This window comes from Echeneis naucrates, chromosome 6, assembly GCF_900963305.1.
Source record: "Echeneis naucrates chromosome 6, fEcheNa1.1, whole genome shotgun sequence".
In the NCBI taxonomy this organism is placed as follows: domain Eukaryota; kingdom Metazoa; phylum Chordata; class Actinopteri; order Carangiformes; family Echeneidae; genus Echeneis; species Echeneis naucrates.
The window spans coordinates 23146921-23160773 of record NC_042516.1 but is presented as its reverse complement, the minus strand read 5'-3'; the positions used below and the strand labels follow the sequence as shown (position 1 = coordinate 23160773).

General features: G+C 44.4%; 1 protein-coding gene across 1 annotated transcript in view; it reads left to right on the top strand.

Annotated features, from left to right (window-relative positions):
- The window catches only part of sema6cb (semaphorin 6Cb), a 91162-nt gene that overhangs the window by 52925 nt on the left and 24384 nt on the right, over positions 1 to 13853 (top strand). Inside the window, exons 12-16 of the mRNA XM_029503530.1 lie at positions 122 to 253; positions 450 to 605; positions 2449 to 2625; positions 3035 to 3172; positions 10769 to 10846. Coding sequence (XP_029359390.1) covers positions 122 to 253; positions 450 to 605; positions 2449 to 2625; positions 3035 to 3172; positions 10769 to 10846 — 681 coding nt within the window. The remainder of the gene's footprint in view (positions 1 to 121; positions 254 to 449; positions 606 to 2448; positions 2626 to 3034; positions 3173 to 10768; positions 10847 to 13853) is intronic.

The following is a 13853-nucleotide window of genomic DNA, read 5'->3' as shown; positions in this document are numbered from 1 at the left end:
GAAGAGAAAGACATTCAGAGCAGCGCAGAATAAAAATAAAATGAAGTCTCAAGTGTTTGAGGGTATAACAGCTCGACAGTCAGGAGGTTTGTAACTGTGTCTTCACTCGTGACCTCAACAGCATCACCGGCTCGGCCGTCTGTGCTTTCTACATGGACGACATCGAGAAAGCCTTCAGCGGCAAATTTAAGGAGCAGAGGAACAGCGAGTCGGCGTGGACGCCAGTGCCAGAGGATCAAGTCCCGACGCCAAGGTGAGAGACGCCCCTTCTGCATGCTGCTGCTGTTACTGTTCTCGCACAGACAACTCTGACCAATAAAATCTTCCAGTCCTTCCAGACACACCATGTTTTTTCCCCTCCTGCTTCTCTCCCAAATCAAACAGCTGCCAGCGCTTTGAAATCTGTTGTTTCAGTGCTGATGCATTTCCTGTCTCTGCTTGTTGCACAGGCCGGGCTGCTGCGCCGGCGAGGGCTCAGCGGCCGCCTACAAGTCCTCCACCACCTTCCCCGACGACACGTTGACTTTCATCAAGTCGTACCCGCTCATGGACGAGTCTGTCCCCTCAGTCAACGACAGGCCGTACTTCACCAGAACCACCAGCAGGTACTGGACACGTTTTATTCATTCCTTCAAAACTTCAAGACTGAAAGACATTTTAAAACAGCAGCTGGGAATTATTCTACTTTGAATTTCTTTGGATTTTGACCAAAGTAAGAAGTAAATAGAAAAAAGCCATCACTCTGCTTTACACATGCTTCTTTGATTATCACAATAGATTCAGATTATCGATTAATAGATCTCGATTAATCTCCATTCCATTAAAAGCTTGTTCCTGTTAAACCTGATCCATGAAAAGTCATTAAACTGCATACAGAAGTTTGAGCTTGGCTGTAAATAGAAAACCAAGACCATCTCGAATGCAGGTATTATTTTCTCTTTCCTGTATCAACATAATGTCCTAGCTTTGGTTCAACACTCAGGGGTGTGATTGGTATCGATGCGTGAGCTCAGGTGGAACACACAACCGTGTCCCTTATTAAAACCCATCGGATTCAGTCTGCGGTCGATTCCATGGCATGCCGGAGGGGGGATGGGGGGGGGGGCTCTAATGCTGACCCGACCTGCAGGTCCACGCCGCTCTGCAGATCTCATGGGAAGAGAGAGAGGCACCGGTGTGTGTCGGTGTGCTCATGTGTGTTGTGACATTTGAGAATCCACTGATGCCAGATTATGATGACGTGGTGAATGTTGAATCGCTGATAAGTGTCTCAGACACAAACCTCAGACACGGGTGTGCAGGCAGCCGATACACATCGTGGAATCTACTTTAAACACACAAACACGGTATACACAAGCCTCCTCTGTGCCTCCTGAAGCAAAGCCAGGCTGACAGCCAGCCAGACGCTGCAGAGGCTCCACACTGCTGGGGAAACATGCGCCATTTCACATCTGGCTCCAAAAACATCACATCTGCCTCGCCTCTCCCCAGAGATGAGCTAGATAAATGAAACCTAACCAGAAGTGCATCACGCGATACTGCAGACTCATTGCGGGGATGTGCCAGTCAAGTCCGTGTGGGTAAACAAAGCAGCCTCCGCAGGACCATCTGGGAGGGACTGGGGGAGAAACGAGGGCACGGGAGCCCCCGCAGGTGTCCTTTATAAAAGATGTTTGAAGGGATGCGATGCCAAAAAAATATGACTGGGTTTATTACCAGAAGTTTGTTTGTTCAAGTCCCAGGGCCAGAGAGGCAGGCAGAGAAAGTGAATGAGAACAGATTATCCCTCTGTCAACAGTGACTAGACTCAAGGTGCCCTTCAGCGTGGCTCTTAATCCTCAACAGCTCCAGTGGAGCCAGCAGGACCCAGCTGCGGTGATACTGGGAGGCTCCCAGGTGTGACCGCGTGGAGCTGGATGAATACGAAGCAGACACAGTGACGGTTTGCTGGACTTTCCCCATAAACACAGAACAAGACCTGGGGGGGGGGCAAACAAAAAAACGAAAGCGTGACTCGGAGAGGCTACTGCAGCGTGTGGAGGAAAGCGGCAGCACAATGGGCAGAATGGATCGATTGAATGGCTGTGGGTGGATGGATAGATGGGCGCATGAATTAATAGGATGAAGGGATTAAATGATGTGGGCGACAGTGGAAAGGAACGGTGGGCTGGTAGATGAAGTGATTGATCGCACGCTGATGCTTTGTACAATGAGCTTAGTGCTCGCCCACTGTTTTGTTTATCATGGGAAATTAACTTTGACAAAGGAAAACAACAATACCAGGACGCTAACAAGTACATTTGGCTCGTTTTGCTCCCTGTATCGTGCTTCACCTTAGAAGCAGTTTCAGTTCAGAACATCCTAACACAGCGTTCCTTTCCCATAAATACACCGTATCAGTACTTTTAACATGGCTGCTTCTCGCCTTGTTTTTTTTGGTCAATGCAGATTCAAGTTGACCCAGATAGCGGTCGACACGTCTGCAGGGCCGTACAAGAACTACACGGTGGTTTTTCTGGGCTCAGACAACGGCCACGTGCTGAAGATCCTGGCCAGCACCGATGGAGCCAACGCATCCTTCAGCACACTGCTCCTGGAGGACATCGACGTCTACAACCCCAACAAGTTAGACAGCCTTTCTTGTTTAAGCTCTCCATCTTTCCCCCTTCATTGTGTGTCTTCTTCTCTCTTGTATGTGTTTTCATTCTCTGCAGCTCTGTTCTTTTTCCTTCTCTCCTCCTCTCTGTGTTCTCTCTTGATGTGTCTTGCCCACCCACTCTTTGGTCTATTGTAACACTTTGCATCACCCTGTACAGCCAGAGGGGATGCCTTTTTTCCCCCCTCCTCTGTCTTCTTTTGTTTTCTGGCTGCACAGCTTGAAAAGTCTATCTGCATTGAGTTCGATTCACTGCTGGCTTTTCTGTATAATTTTCTGACTCTGCCAGCCGTTGGCAGCACTGGAAATGAAAAATACATACAAAAAAAAAAGGAAAATGTCTGATGGTGACGGTCGGTGGTTTCTTTCTCTTCCCAGATGCAACGTGCGGGGGGAGGACAGGAGGGTGCTGGGTCTGGAGTTGGACCGGGATCATCATGCCTTGTTCGTGGCCTTCTCCAGCTGTGTGATCCGTGTGCCGCTCAGCCGCTGCTCAGACTACAGCACCTGCAAGAAGTGAGTCACCTGCGTAGCCGCCGCTGGCCCCGCCCTCCCGCTCCCTTATGGCCGCTACACACACACACACGATCTGAAACACAACACAAAACATAGTGACAATAACTTGATGACGGTAACTTAGCAGTCCATGAAAAGGGCACTCTTAGTTGTATCCAGGTCCAGTCAGAGGTGGACTGTCCCATTTTGAATGACCCACTTTGTTATATATAGTTCTTATAGTTAGATTTAATTTCACAAACATCAGCCAGGCCTCAGGCTGAGGGAAACAGGAAGCAGGAAGAGCTGGAGCTGCACCAGCTGAAGTGTCAAGTCAAATCTTGGCAGCTCCTAAATAAATAGCGGCGCTGTTCACACTAAGAACATGCACCTGTGTCCTGATAGGCAAGTCGCCTGTCATTGCCAATTAACCTGCACGTCTTTGGACTGTGGGAGGAAGCAGCCGAGAGAGAGAACATGCAAACTCATTAATGTAACTGATGATAATTATTTGTAATATTAAGTTAATGATTCTCAATTTGCCCCGACACAGTTTTACATTTATGACAGGTTGATATGACGTGCACACCCCCCACACTCTGATCAGCTGACTGTCTGCAGCTTCTGCACTGCCTTTAATCACAAAGGAGGGGTGACTGATGGACCGATAGAAGACTTTACTTAGCTCAGTTTCTCAGCTGTGTTTTCCTGGTTTTTAATGACATTTTGGAGCCATTAGAGAAGAAGAAGAAGGTTAAACCTAAAGCTATCTCTCAGGATTCATGAGTTGTTACGCTGTTGGCGCGGTTGTTGCGTTGCTTCTCTTTCCCTCCGTGAATCACGGTCACATGATCAGTCAGCAGTAGGCTTCAGGTGTCATCATCGAGTTGTCATGTCGAACTTTTTGGTCCAAACAAATACAAAGCAAACAGGGTTATTGGCTGTGACACGATTCTTAGACGCCATTGTGAAGGCAGAAAACATTCCAAAGATGTGTCAAAATAGTGAAAATGGGGCAAATGAGTCCAGTTTAGACCACGGCCCGCACCCAAGAGTTAAATAAATCCAGAGCTCCATAAGTTTGACCTGCAGGGGGAGTGTCAGACATCTCAGGAAAAGGATCTTTGTAAAATTTCTAGGGAAGCAGGAAAAAAATCACTGAATGGCAAGTTAAAGATTTTGGAGTCTGAAGATTGAGACCACACTCAGTGCTGCATGCCACGATTGTACGGTTTCTTCCCTGAGTCCTGGGAAGCAAATGGCATCAACGTTGCCAGGTAACTCAAGTAGGATCAATTTTCCCTGCAGGTACCAATTCAAGAAATGTGTCCACTCATGATGCTGTTGGATGCATTTGGACAAAAGCCTGCACCAAATAGCAGATGTTATGTTATTATGTGCCTGGCTCACAGAGCTGGGAGGATCCACCTCCCCCTCCCAAAAAAAAAGAAGTAAAAGTAGCGTGAGGTTATTTGTGCCGTTGGCAGGTAAGTGAGAGTAAGAAATGAACCGAGCTGCAGGGAGCTCTGGTGCAGCTGCCACACCAGGACAAAGAACATTTTTATAAGATGGACCTGATCTGACTCTACTGACAGGAGGATCCTCTGCGATAAGAAACACTTCTAATGGGGCGTGACACATTCCTGTCCCGGGATTTACATTTGCCATGTTAGTTTATGTAAACAGGTATGATAGACTAAGAAAGGAGCTGTGGCAGACTTTGATTTAGTATTAATAGATCGTTTACCAAACAAAAGGAAGCAGAAAACAGTTCAGAAGAAGTCAGACCCAGCCTTCACTCCTCCTCAGCCCCATCTTCTACTCCAAATAAGGTCTAATCTGCTTCCAAAAAAACAAGATTACAAACTGTAAAACTGTTATGAATGAGCAAATGTGGAAAGTATTGTAAAGTCTAAAAGAGCCAATAAATCCAGGGAGGAGGTGATTTGTTCGTGCATTTTGAGTTAGTTCTGCTTTCAGTTGCAGTTATTTTGAACACGTGAAAAGAAATGCAGTAGCCAGTAACTCCAGGATAAATCCATCTGGGGAAGTCAGGTTTCTCTAATCCCTCACCCAGACTGAGGTTTCAGTTTCTAAATGTAATCCCTGTCTTTGTGCAACTGCTGGTCAAATAAAACAAACATATGAATCCGTCAGTCCCAACTGGGGGAAATTTTACTGACTACAGAGAATGAATTATCCTTCTCTTGTAAAATTCAATGGTTGCGGTGCTGAAACAACAGTGCCGGGTACAATGGGCATCTTATCAGCCCATGAACACAGTGGCCACAGGTTATTGTCTGGCGTAGAGTTGTGTAAACTGCAGCAAAGAAAATGTTGACAGGGTTGCTGTCAGGAGGCCGATGCCACTTTCAGAGTTTATGAGCAGCAGAACCTTCAGTCTTTGTTTTAACTCCAGCTGATGCGGTAGCTCCTCAGCTTCAGGATCTATTCTGGGGGTTCTGAGGAATGTGGGGCCCCACGACCCCCTCACACCCCAGAGAGTGGATGTACACCCATAGCATGCTAACTTCTCATTGCAAAGGTCTGGAGACGCTCACAGCATCATTCAGTCATAAATTGGATCCAGCTGATTGGCCAGCAGCCAGCGCCGGTGGCTTCCATCTTCCCTTTTTTTTTTTTTCCCTCTCCTAAATCTGAAGGAGAGAGAGGAGGAACAAAAAGAAACAGTGGAGGGAGAAAATGAAGATGGCCTTTCTTACTTAAGCTTACAGGTCAGCTACATCCCCAGATCCTTTTTAGAGACTAGCACTACGGCGCACCTCATCCTGGGATTAGGGGCCCCCGTAAGCCTCATCAGCACTGGCCCGGAGGTCAGGTTTCAGATGCCATATCCTGCTTTACCACACCAATGAATCTGTCTCCCTCCAGATGAGATTTACTTCATCTCTCTGTTTTCTGCCTCCATTTTCTCTCTGTCGCTGCATTTCTCTCACTCTTGGCTTGTTCCCCTCTCTCTCTCTCTCTCTCTCCTGCACCATCAGGTTTCTTTTTTCACTTGAGGCCCTGCTGCCAATATTAGGTTTCAGAAAATGCTCTGTTTTGAACAGCGGCGAGGAACTGTATGAAATGGGAGTTTTAATAAAAAAAGATAAAAAATACAATAAAAGGCCAGAAGAGGCCCTAAACCCTGAAATCTGTATTTTCTGTTATTGTATGAACAGTTTCAGCTTAGTGGATGGTCCAACATAAATAAATCATTATTTTTACTGCCACAAACTACATGAGGTATAAGATTGGACAAGGTAGGTCAGGATGGGATGGAGTAGAACAGGATAAGGTAGGATAGCTCAGCTTTTATCATTAGGTCTTTTCGTAGTTATGATTGTAATTGTATTGTCTTCACACTGCAGGTTGTGAAATCTCAGATAAGAACTCGGTACACTGATCTGTCACAGCAGCAGAAAGGTATTACCTGTGCCGCTCACCAAGGTTAACCTCAGAGAAAGATCGTGCTGGTGATTAAAAGAAGCCAGCGTTGCCTGATGGTTGGAGCAGAGGAAGCAAGCGGCAGCTTCACTCAGCATTTTATTTGTCACATTAGATCAAATTATTTCCTCCTTTGCTCCTGATAGATGAGTCGTAACTCCAAACACTATCTGTGAGGACCTGCGCTCAGGCATTTGTCACTATATGATGTTTGTTGAAAAGACTTGTATGTTTTCAGCTGCAGTAATCATCCAGACAGTGAGGACAGAAGGTTACCGTCCCTGATCCGGATGATTTCACTGAACTAAACTGATGGCCTCGTCTGTAGAGACGTCATCACATTTACGCATTTCAGCAATGAGCTGCTGAGTACACTCTTATTATTACCATGGCCAAGAGCCAAGCCGTAATAAAGCAGAGTCATCCTTTAATGCTCATAGTGTGACTCCTGTAAAAAGCCTCGATAAAACTCAGAAGCTTCATAATAAAAATAGCATTATTTAGTCACCTCCCACCTTAAAGTGAGTTCATGCCGTGTTATGTTAATTTCCTGACCTCATAGAGCTCAGTTATTCACCATCAGTGTCGCACACCGTCGTGTCATTCCCTGAATGTTGGCTCAATGACAGCTGGAAGTTATGAGCCTCCCCCCATCAGCAGCTAATAGTGCGGCTGCAGGTGAACAAGTTCACCTACATGCTCATCGTGGCGTGACAGAGTACGTGCAGGAGGCGTTGTAGGAGAAGTCTGGAGTTTTAAAGAGTGATGGGAGTGATCGTATAAAAACTGAGAACAACATCACACGGAGACAAACAGCTACACTCACCAGCTTTTCACAAATCTTGACAGTTGTTCTCGTGCGGCGTCTTCTCCCTTCGTTCCTGTCATGTGACAGAAGGGAGAGCTTTGGATACATACCTCATGGCGAGGGTATGAATCATTTATTAGAGCTGCTCTATGCACTGTCACACATTGCTAGCCCCACACACAGGCGGGATTCATTTAAAGGCCCTAATTCCCAGAAGGCTGTGCTGCAAAGGAAGAAAATGACATCTCGGGATTTAGTTTAGATTTTTTTTTTGGGGGGGACAGAAAGTTGTTTCTGCTGAGGAAACAAATTTGTGTGCTTACCTGAAGGTATTTATAGGTAAGCCTGAAGTAATGATTCACATACATGTAAATATAATTTTACAAACGCTCAGTGCTGTTGATTTTCCTGGGAGGGCAGTTTCTATAAAACAGATTTACTGAATCTTATTAAATTTGTTTTCTTGAGATTGTCGAGAGGTGTTAATTCAACTCAACACCGGCTTTGTTTTTCATGAAATATCCCGTGAGGTGTTTTTAGTTTTCTGCTGGTGAGCATCCTGGGAAATTAACTTTTTTTTTTTATATGTACCTAATTACATAATTGTCAATAACATAATTGGGCTCTCAGCTTTATTATTCCAAAGGTTAATTGATTTGCAACAAGGTCACAGGAAAACATCATCACACATTTCAGATGGAAGCTGCCGTCCAAATCTCACTGATTCGTAACTCGAGGTCTGTAAAATGATGCCATTAAATCTTCTCTCCCGTCCTCCAAAGTGGCAGCAGCAGCCACCAAGACAAACAAAGATGAATAAACATATAAATCAGGTCTTTGTTATGATCAAAGCAATCAATTTGAAACATGGACATGTACTTTTGCTCTGTATGGGGCCTTTAAAAAGGCCGAGGTTGAAGGAAGGCAGAAGTTCTCTGACACTGTTGCACATCCTGTTTGGGAACGAGGTTGGTGCGAACGGACAGATCAACAAACGCTGGACTGTTTTTGGAACGGACTGACAGAGTCCTGCGGTCGGCGGTGTCAGATCAGAGGACGCTTCCATGGTTTGATTTGAAGGCAATAGCACCGTTTATTCCATGAATGTCATTTTTGGAGCAGGAGCTGTTGCTTTTATACTAAGCTGTAAGTCAGTCTGGATTTGTTACATATCTTTGCAGGATCCCCAGGTCAACTGGTGGTGGGTGTTCTTATTTTCATTTTTCTTGTTGTTTCTATAAAAAAAGAATTGGAACTTGTTCACATAAAGCGTGCGGATAATACTTTGACTCTCAGATAAATTGACACTCGGCTCCCAGCTGCAGGCGTCGCACAGGGAATAGTTTCTTTTCTTTGAATTAGCTCTCTGCTGCCGCGCTCTCAGTGGGGTATCTCTGTAATGTTTACAGACTGAGGGCGAAGGTAGTGCGACACCTGCACCCTTTGTGTGGATTGGTGTCAGTAATTGTTGATATTAAAAAGGGTTCACGGCAGTTGTCATTAAATCTCATTAAAACTTGCTCGGTGAGATAGCAGCTCTCTGGCACACCATCGGCGTTTTCATTTCACTGCTTTACTTCTATCTCTGATGTTATTCAGCATGATGGGCCAGGGAAAAAAAAAAAAAACGTATCTGAAGCTGCTGCAGATAGGCAGTAAATAAATAGGATTGTTGTTTGCTGTCATTCGTTTGTCACTCAGCACTTTGTGCTCGTTATGTTGGTGCTGCTGGGTGAATACCACAGACCCACAAAGACGCACATCCTCTAACAGTGTTGTTTGGGAGAATAGAATGGCAGAGTGGAGGCCAGAAGGATTGTGCGACTCATTCCACAGTGCTGGATTAAAAACCACAGACTTAAACGAAGCATAAGGCGGCCGTTCAGTCGGCACAGCAGACCTGCTGCTCTCTGAGTGATTGTGGTGGCTCTGCTGGGAGGTTCCCCTCCTGGGAATGTGACCGGCCTTCGATGGCGGTCCAGACTGGGACCGCCTTAAAGGGAGGAAGTAAACAATCCATCAAATCAGTTCATCCAGGGTTTGTTTCACCGAATCACTCAAGAGACTTAAAGCGCACCGGCTGGTCTGCTGACTGCTGTCCTCTCACAGAAAGGTCATTCAGGACTCATCAGCGTGGCTGCCCCGGAAAGTGAACCCGCACAAACGCCCACTTAGAGGAACAGTGTGTGCAACAAAAGGCAGAGTTAAAGGCAGCGATGGGCTAACAGAGCTCAGCTGGGGGTCAAGTGTGAATTATTAGGGAGTGTAATAAATTAGATCGATCGCCCATCCATTGGCAACATCACCATATATATACATCACATCACATCACATATATATATATATATATATATTTAAAAAAAAAAAAAAACAAAAACAGCAAAAAGAAACCCCCCACATCTTCAAACAACATACTTTAAACCCAGATCCTTATTTCATTCCTGTGTAATTTACACTGTATGGATGGTGGGCCTTTGTGCAGATTGTAGTCACATTAGAATTGTTTGTTTTTTGGCCCGAGTACAGAATCTGTTTTCTGTTTTCACTCAGTAAAGAGTGCAAATACTTTGTAGTTATTTACTTTTTTCCCCGACTCTTTTAAATCTGTTTACATGAGGCATTTTTGGTTTACAGGAAATGGAAAAGAAGGTCTGTTTGTTTGAATTATGACTTTGATTGAGATGATGCATATAGAAGTTAGCTTCCTCATTATATAGGTGTAAACACATGTAATAAACGCAGTCCAAACAATCACACATCAGGATTGGTCGGATGCAGACAATTCCTAAAAATCGCTCCAATGGAGTCAGACAACAAAATAACATGATTGTTCGTGATTGAATGATAAATAGCAGCTAATTACATATTTTATTCCTGCAAAGACGCTGCGCTTCAACAACGACGAGCCCGTTTAAAAATGTGCATCCATTCAGAGAAGACTTGGACTTCCACTGAACCACTGAACTGTGGTGAAACACAACACACCCTGCTTTTGTTCTGCTGAATGACAAAACTAAAGACTCCTTGAAAATAATGACGATGGCGATTTCATCTTCTTCTTTGTGTGTCTTACATCACAGGAAGTATCACCTATTGCTTTGTGACGCTGCGGTTTGCAGTGTGGTTGTCGGCCATGCTGGGTTTTTGAATCCAGATGGGACCAGACACCAAAGACTTGTATCCAAACACTGAGACATGAACCTATTTTCCCACAGACATCAATAAAATCTGACCTCCTTTTACAGCCAACTGAGCTGATGCTCATTAGACATCCAGTCATGAGGCAGCGTGGTTAAAATCTGTTAGCCTCGGTGTTCCATCACTGACCGTCTGTCTGTCTGTCTGTGTCTGTTGTACAGAAGCTGTCTGTCGTCACGGGACCCTTATTGCATTTGGCTGAAATCCGGCAGCTGTGCTACAATCTCACCTGGATTCAAGTAAGTCACACACACACACACACACATCCACACCTAGTTTCTGCTTATTATGTGCTGAAACTGAGAAATGTTGCCACGACGACCATTAACAGCCTTCCATGGGATTTAATGATGACTCTGAAATTGATAAAAGCTGCTCCACTGCTGTGTTGTTTGTGTCCTGCTCTTCTTAAGTGCGTGTTCCAGAATCACCTGTGACACTCATTTAGGCCAACGGCCTGCACTGAAGTGCCGATGTATTATTAAGAGATATTGGCCGTTTATAAAGTTATGACACTTGAAGACAGTTTCTGCGCTGGAGTTGCAGTCTGCAAACGATATAATTTCAAGGGCAAATATTACTATAAATTTAGATCGTCTGACATGTTTCCGAGAACTCTGCTGGTGTCTCCGCTGCACAGTCATTGTTTGCACATGTTGGGCCCCCCCAGGCCTTTACTGTTTCCTTTGCTCGTCTTTCACAATAAAAGTCCATCCCAGAGCAGCTCAACCAACAGCTCGTCGTGTTTTTAGGGGCTTCAAGGGAAAATGGGTCTTGGTTGAGTTTCTGTTAATAGAATCTTGTAGTGCAGGGGCAATAATATTTCATATTTAGTGATATTTCATGACAGGTGAAGCGGAGGTGGAGTGCCACTGATGTGATTGCCTTGCTTACAGTAAATTGTTCGATGGCATCTGCCAAAATACTGCAATAATACCTCACCACAATAATATCACATATCACAATATGTCACCTGAGTCAAGCTGTTAAGTTTGGGAGGTACAGAGAACAATCACATTCAAAGTAAACTGAGACATTCAGAGCAGCAGGACTGCTGACTGTTGACACAAACAAGAGGCTGTCATGATTTGGATTTATTTAAACGATGATTTAATTTAGTTGTGAATTTCTTTTGGTCGTTTCAATCTTCACAGAAGAGTGGAACAAGGACTGAGATGGTTTAGGAAAAGTTTCAGTGAAATGTTTTTAAAATATTTCATCCATCTGTATCCAATCTCAGCTGACATTGAGTGAGGCTGGGGTTCGGCAGGTAAAGGAAGGAGACAAACAGCCAGTCAACCCAGATACTATTCTGAGTCCCCAGTTACCCCGATGCCTCTCCCTGGGGCTATTAGAGGGAGCTGGAGGGAACCCACAGCCCCCCATAATGGAGGTTCACCACCAACGTGCAGCTGCATTTAAAATTTTCTCCAATACGTTCATAATATCATACATTAATTGGACTGGGCCTTGTGACATGTCCCATTGTGGACATGTCAGATAAAGTTAAATAAGAACTTTTCAAGCCTCAGTGAGGGAGAAATAAAAGGATGTCATCATATTAATTATGTGTTAAATAGTAATTTCCTGCTTTGACACCTCGTACTGATTTCATATCGCTGCCCAGAAATAAAGCATACTTCAAACCTTCCCCTTATTAACGATGCAGCAGTAATTTTCCCCCCAAACTGGATTCATTGTTGACTTGTCCTTTAACAGAGGTCTCCAAACATGAGCAACCAAGAGACAACAGTGTGCAGATTTGCTCTCTAATCAAACACTCCAGCAGGAGCTTTCAGCCGCTAAGTCTTCCCTGGACGTAGTTGGACTAATTAGTGAGATCAGACAGCGTGCTGTTTGGTCAGTCTGAAAGCACATGGGTGGACACAGTTCTATAAAGTCATTATCAGTTCTCTAACTCAGTCAGGGTGGACAGATGTGTAACTTAGTCAACAATGTGAAGCTGAGCAGGAGAAGAAGCAATCATTTTCATATCTGCTCTGGTTGAGCTCCTGCTCGGCCTCCTGATGATCAGCAGGTTATCTGCAAATTAGACAAGTGGGCAAAGTCAACATAAAGAACGTCTGAACAGCAGTTTCTGCACAAACACACAAAGTGCAGCCGTGTGATTAAATACACTGGAGGTCAGAAAGAAGCTGGTAGGTGCTGGAACAGTTCACAGCTGAAAGTGTTGAGCTCCTTAAATACAGTCTGAGTTTTAGTTAAATAGCTGTGGCATGTTATTCCCAGTATTGTAGGGAATAACTGTGATGATTAGCCTGGAAAATGTAAGACGAGGTAAAAGCATCCCAGAAAGAATCCTGCAGAAAAACAACTCAAACTTTGAACGTGATGATTCCGAACTTTTATCTAAAAAGATGCAGTTTAAAGACTGAGAGCTCAAAGTCTGTCAGGAGGATTTGGACTTCGGTTGGATTCAAATTGGTTAGAAAGTCACGATTCAGTTTCTGAATTTCATTTCACTTTAATTTATTTGGATGTTTTACATTTGACTCTGTGAAGTACTTTCTAAGCTCCACTGAAAGTGCTGTAAAAATACTATCATCACTATTATTACAATAACTGTATAAATGAGTAACTTCAGAAATATATTTCACTGTGATTTATAAAAAATTCCTTCCTTTAAACTGACTGATACTGTTTGTATCTCACCTGTAAACAGCCATTTTCCGTTTCCCCATCGAACATCAGTCACCAAATCTTTGTACAGTATAAGCAGCATTATGTGGTAAAATCCAATATGATTCCAGTTTGCTCTAAAAGTGACAGGTCGGTTATTGAACTGTTGATCGCCGTCGTCTTCCTCTCTAAGCTTCATTCACAGCGACACACCAACGTAAACCAGGGAAGACGGATGGATGGTTGGATGGACAGATAGATGGAAGCAGTGAAGGGTGGAGGATGAGGAGGAGCAGAGGCAGTTAAGGGTACTCTTTACTCCTCCTGTCTGTTTCCTGACAGCCAAGGACTTCACGTGTCACTGTGTGGTTGATGTACAGCCTGATGCTAAATCACTGCTCTTTTACTTTTATGTACATTGGCTCTAAATATTGTGTGTGTGTGTGTGTGTGTGGACAGACTCACCCCCCCAGACGTCTGAAAATGGGCAGACCTGGAATTATTGCATTTCTTCTGCTTGGCCAGTCAGACATATTTCTGTCCCTGCCCTCACGCAGACAGAGGCTAATGGGGTTTTATTTTTTATTTCTTTATTTCTTTTCGAGG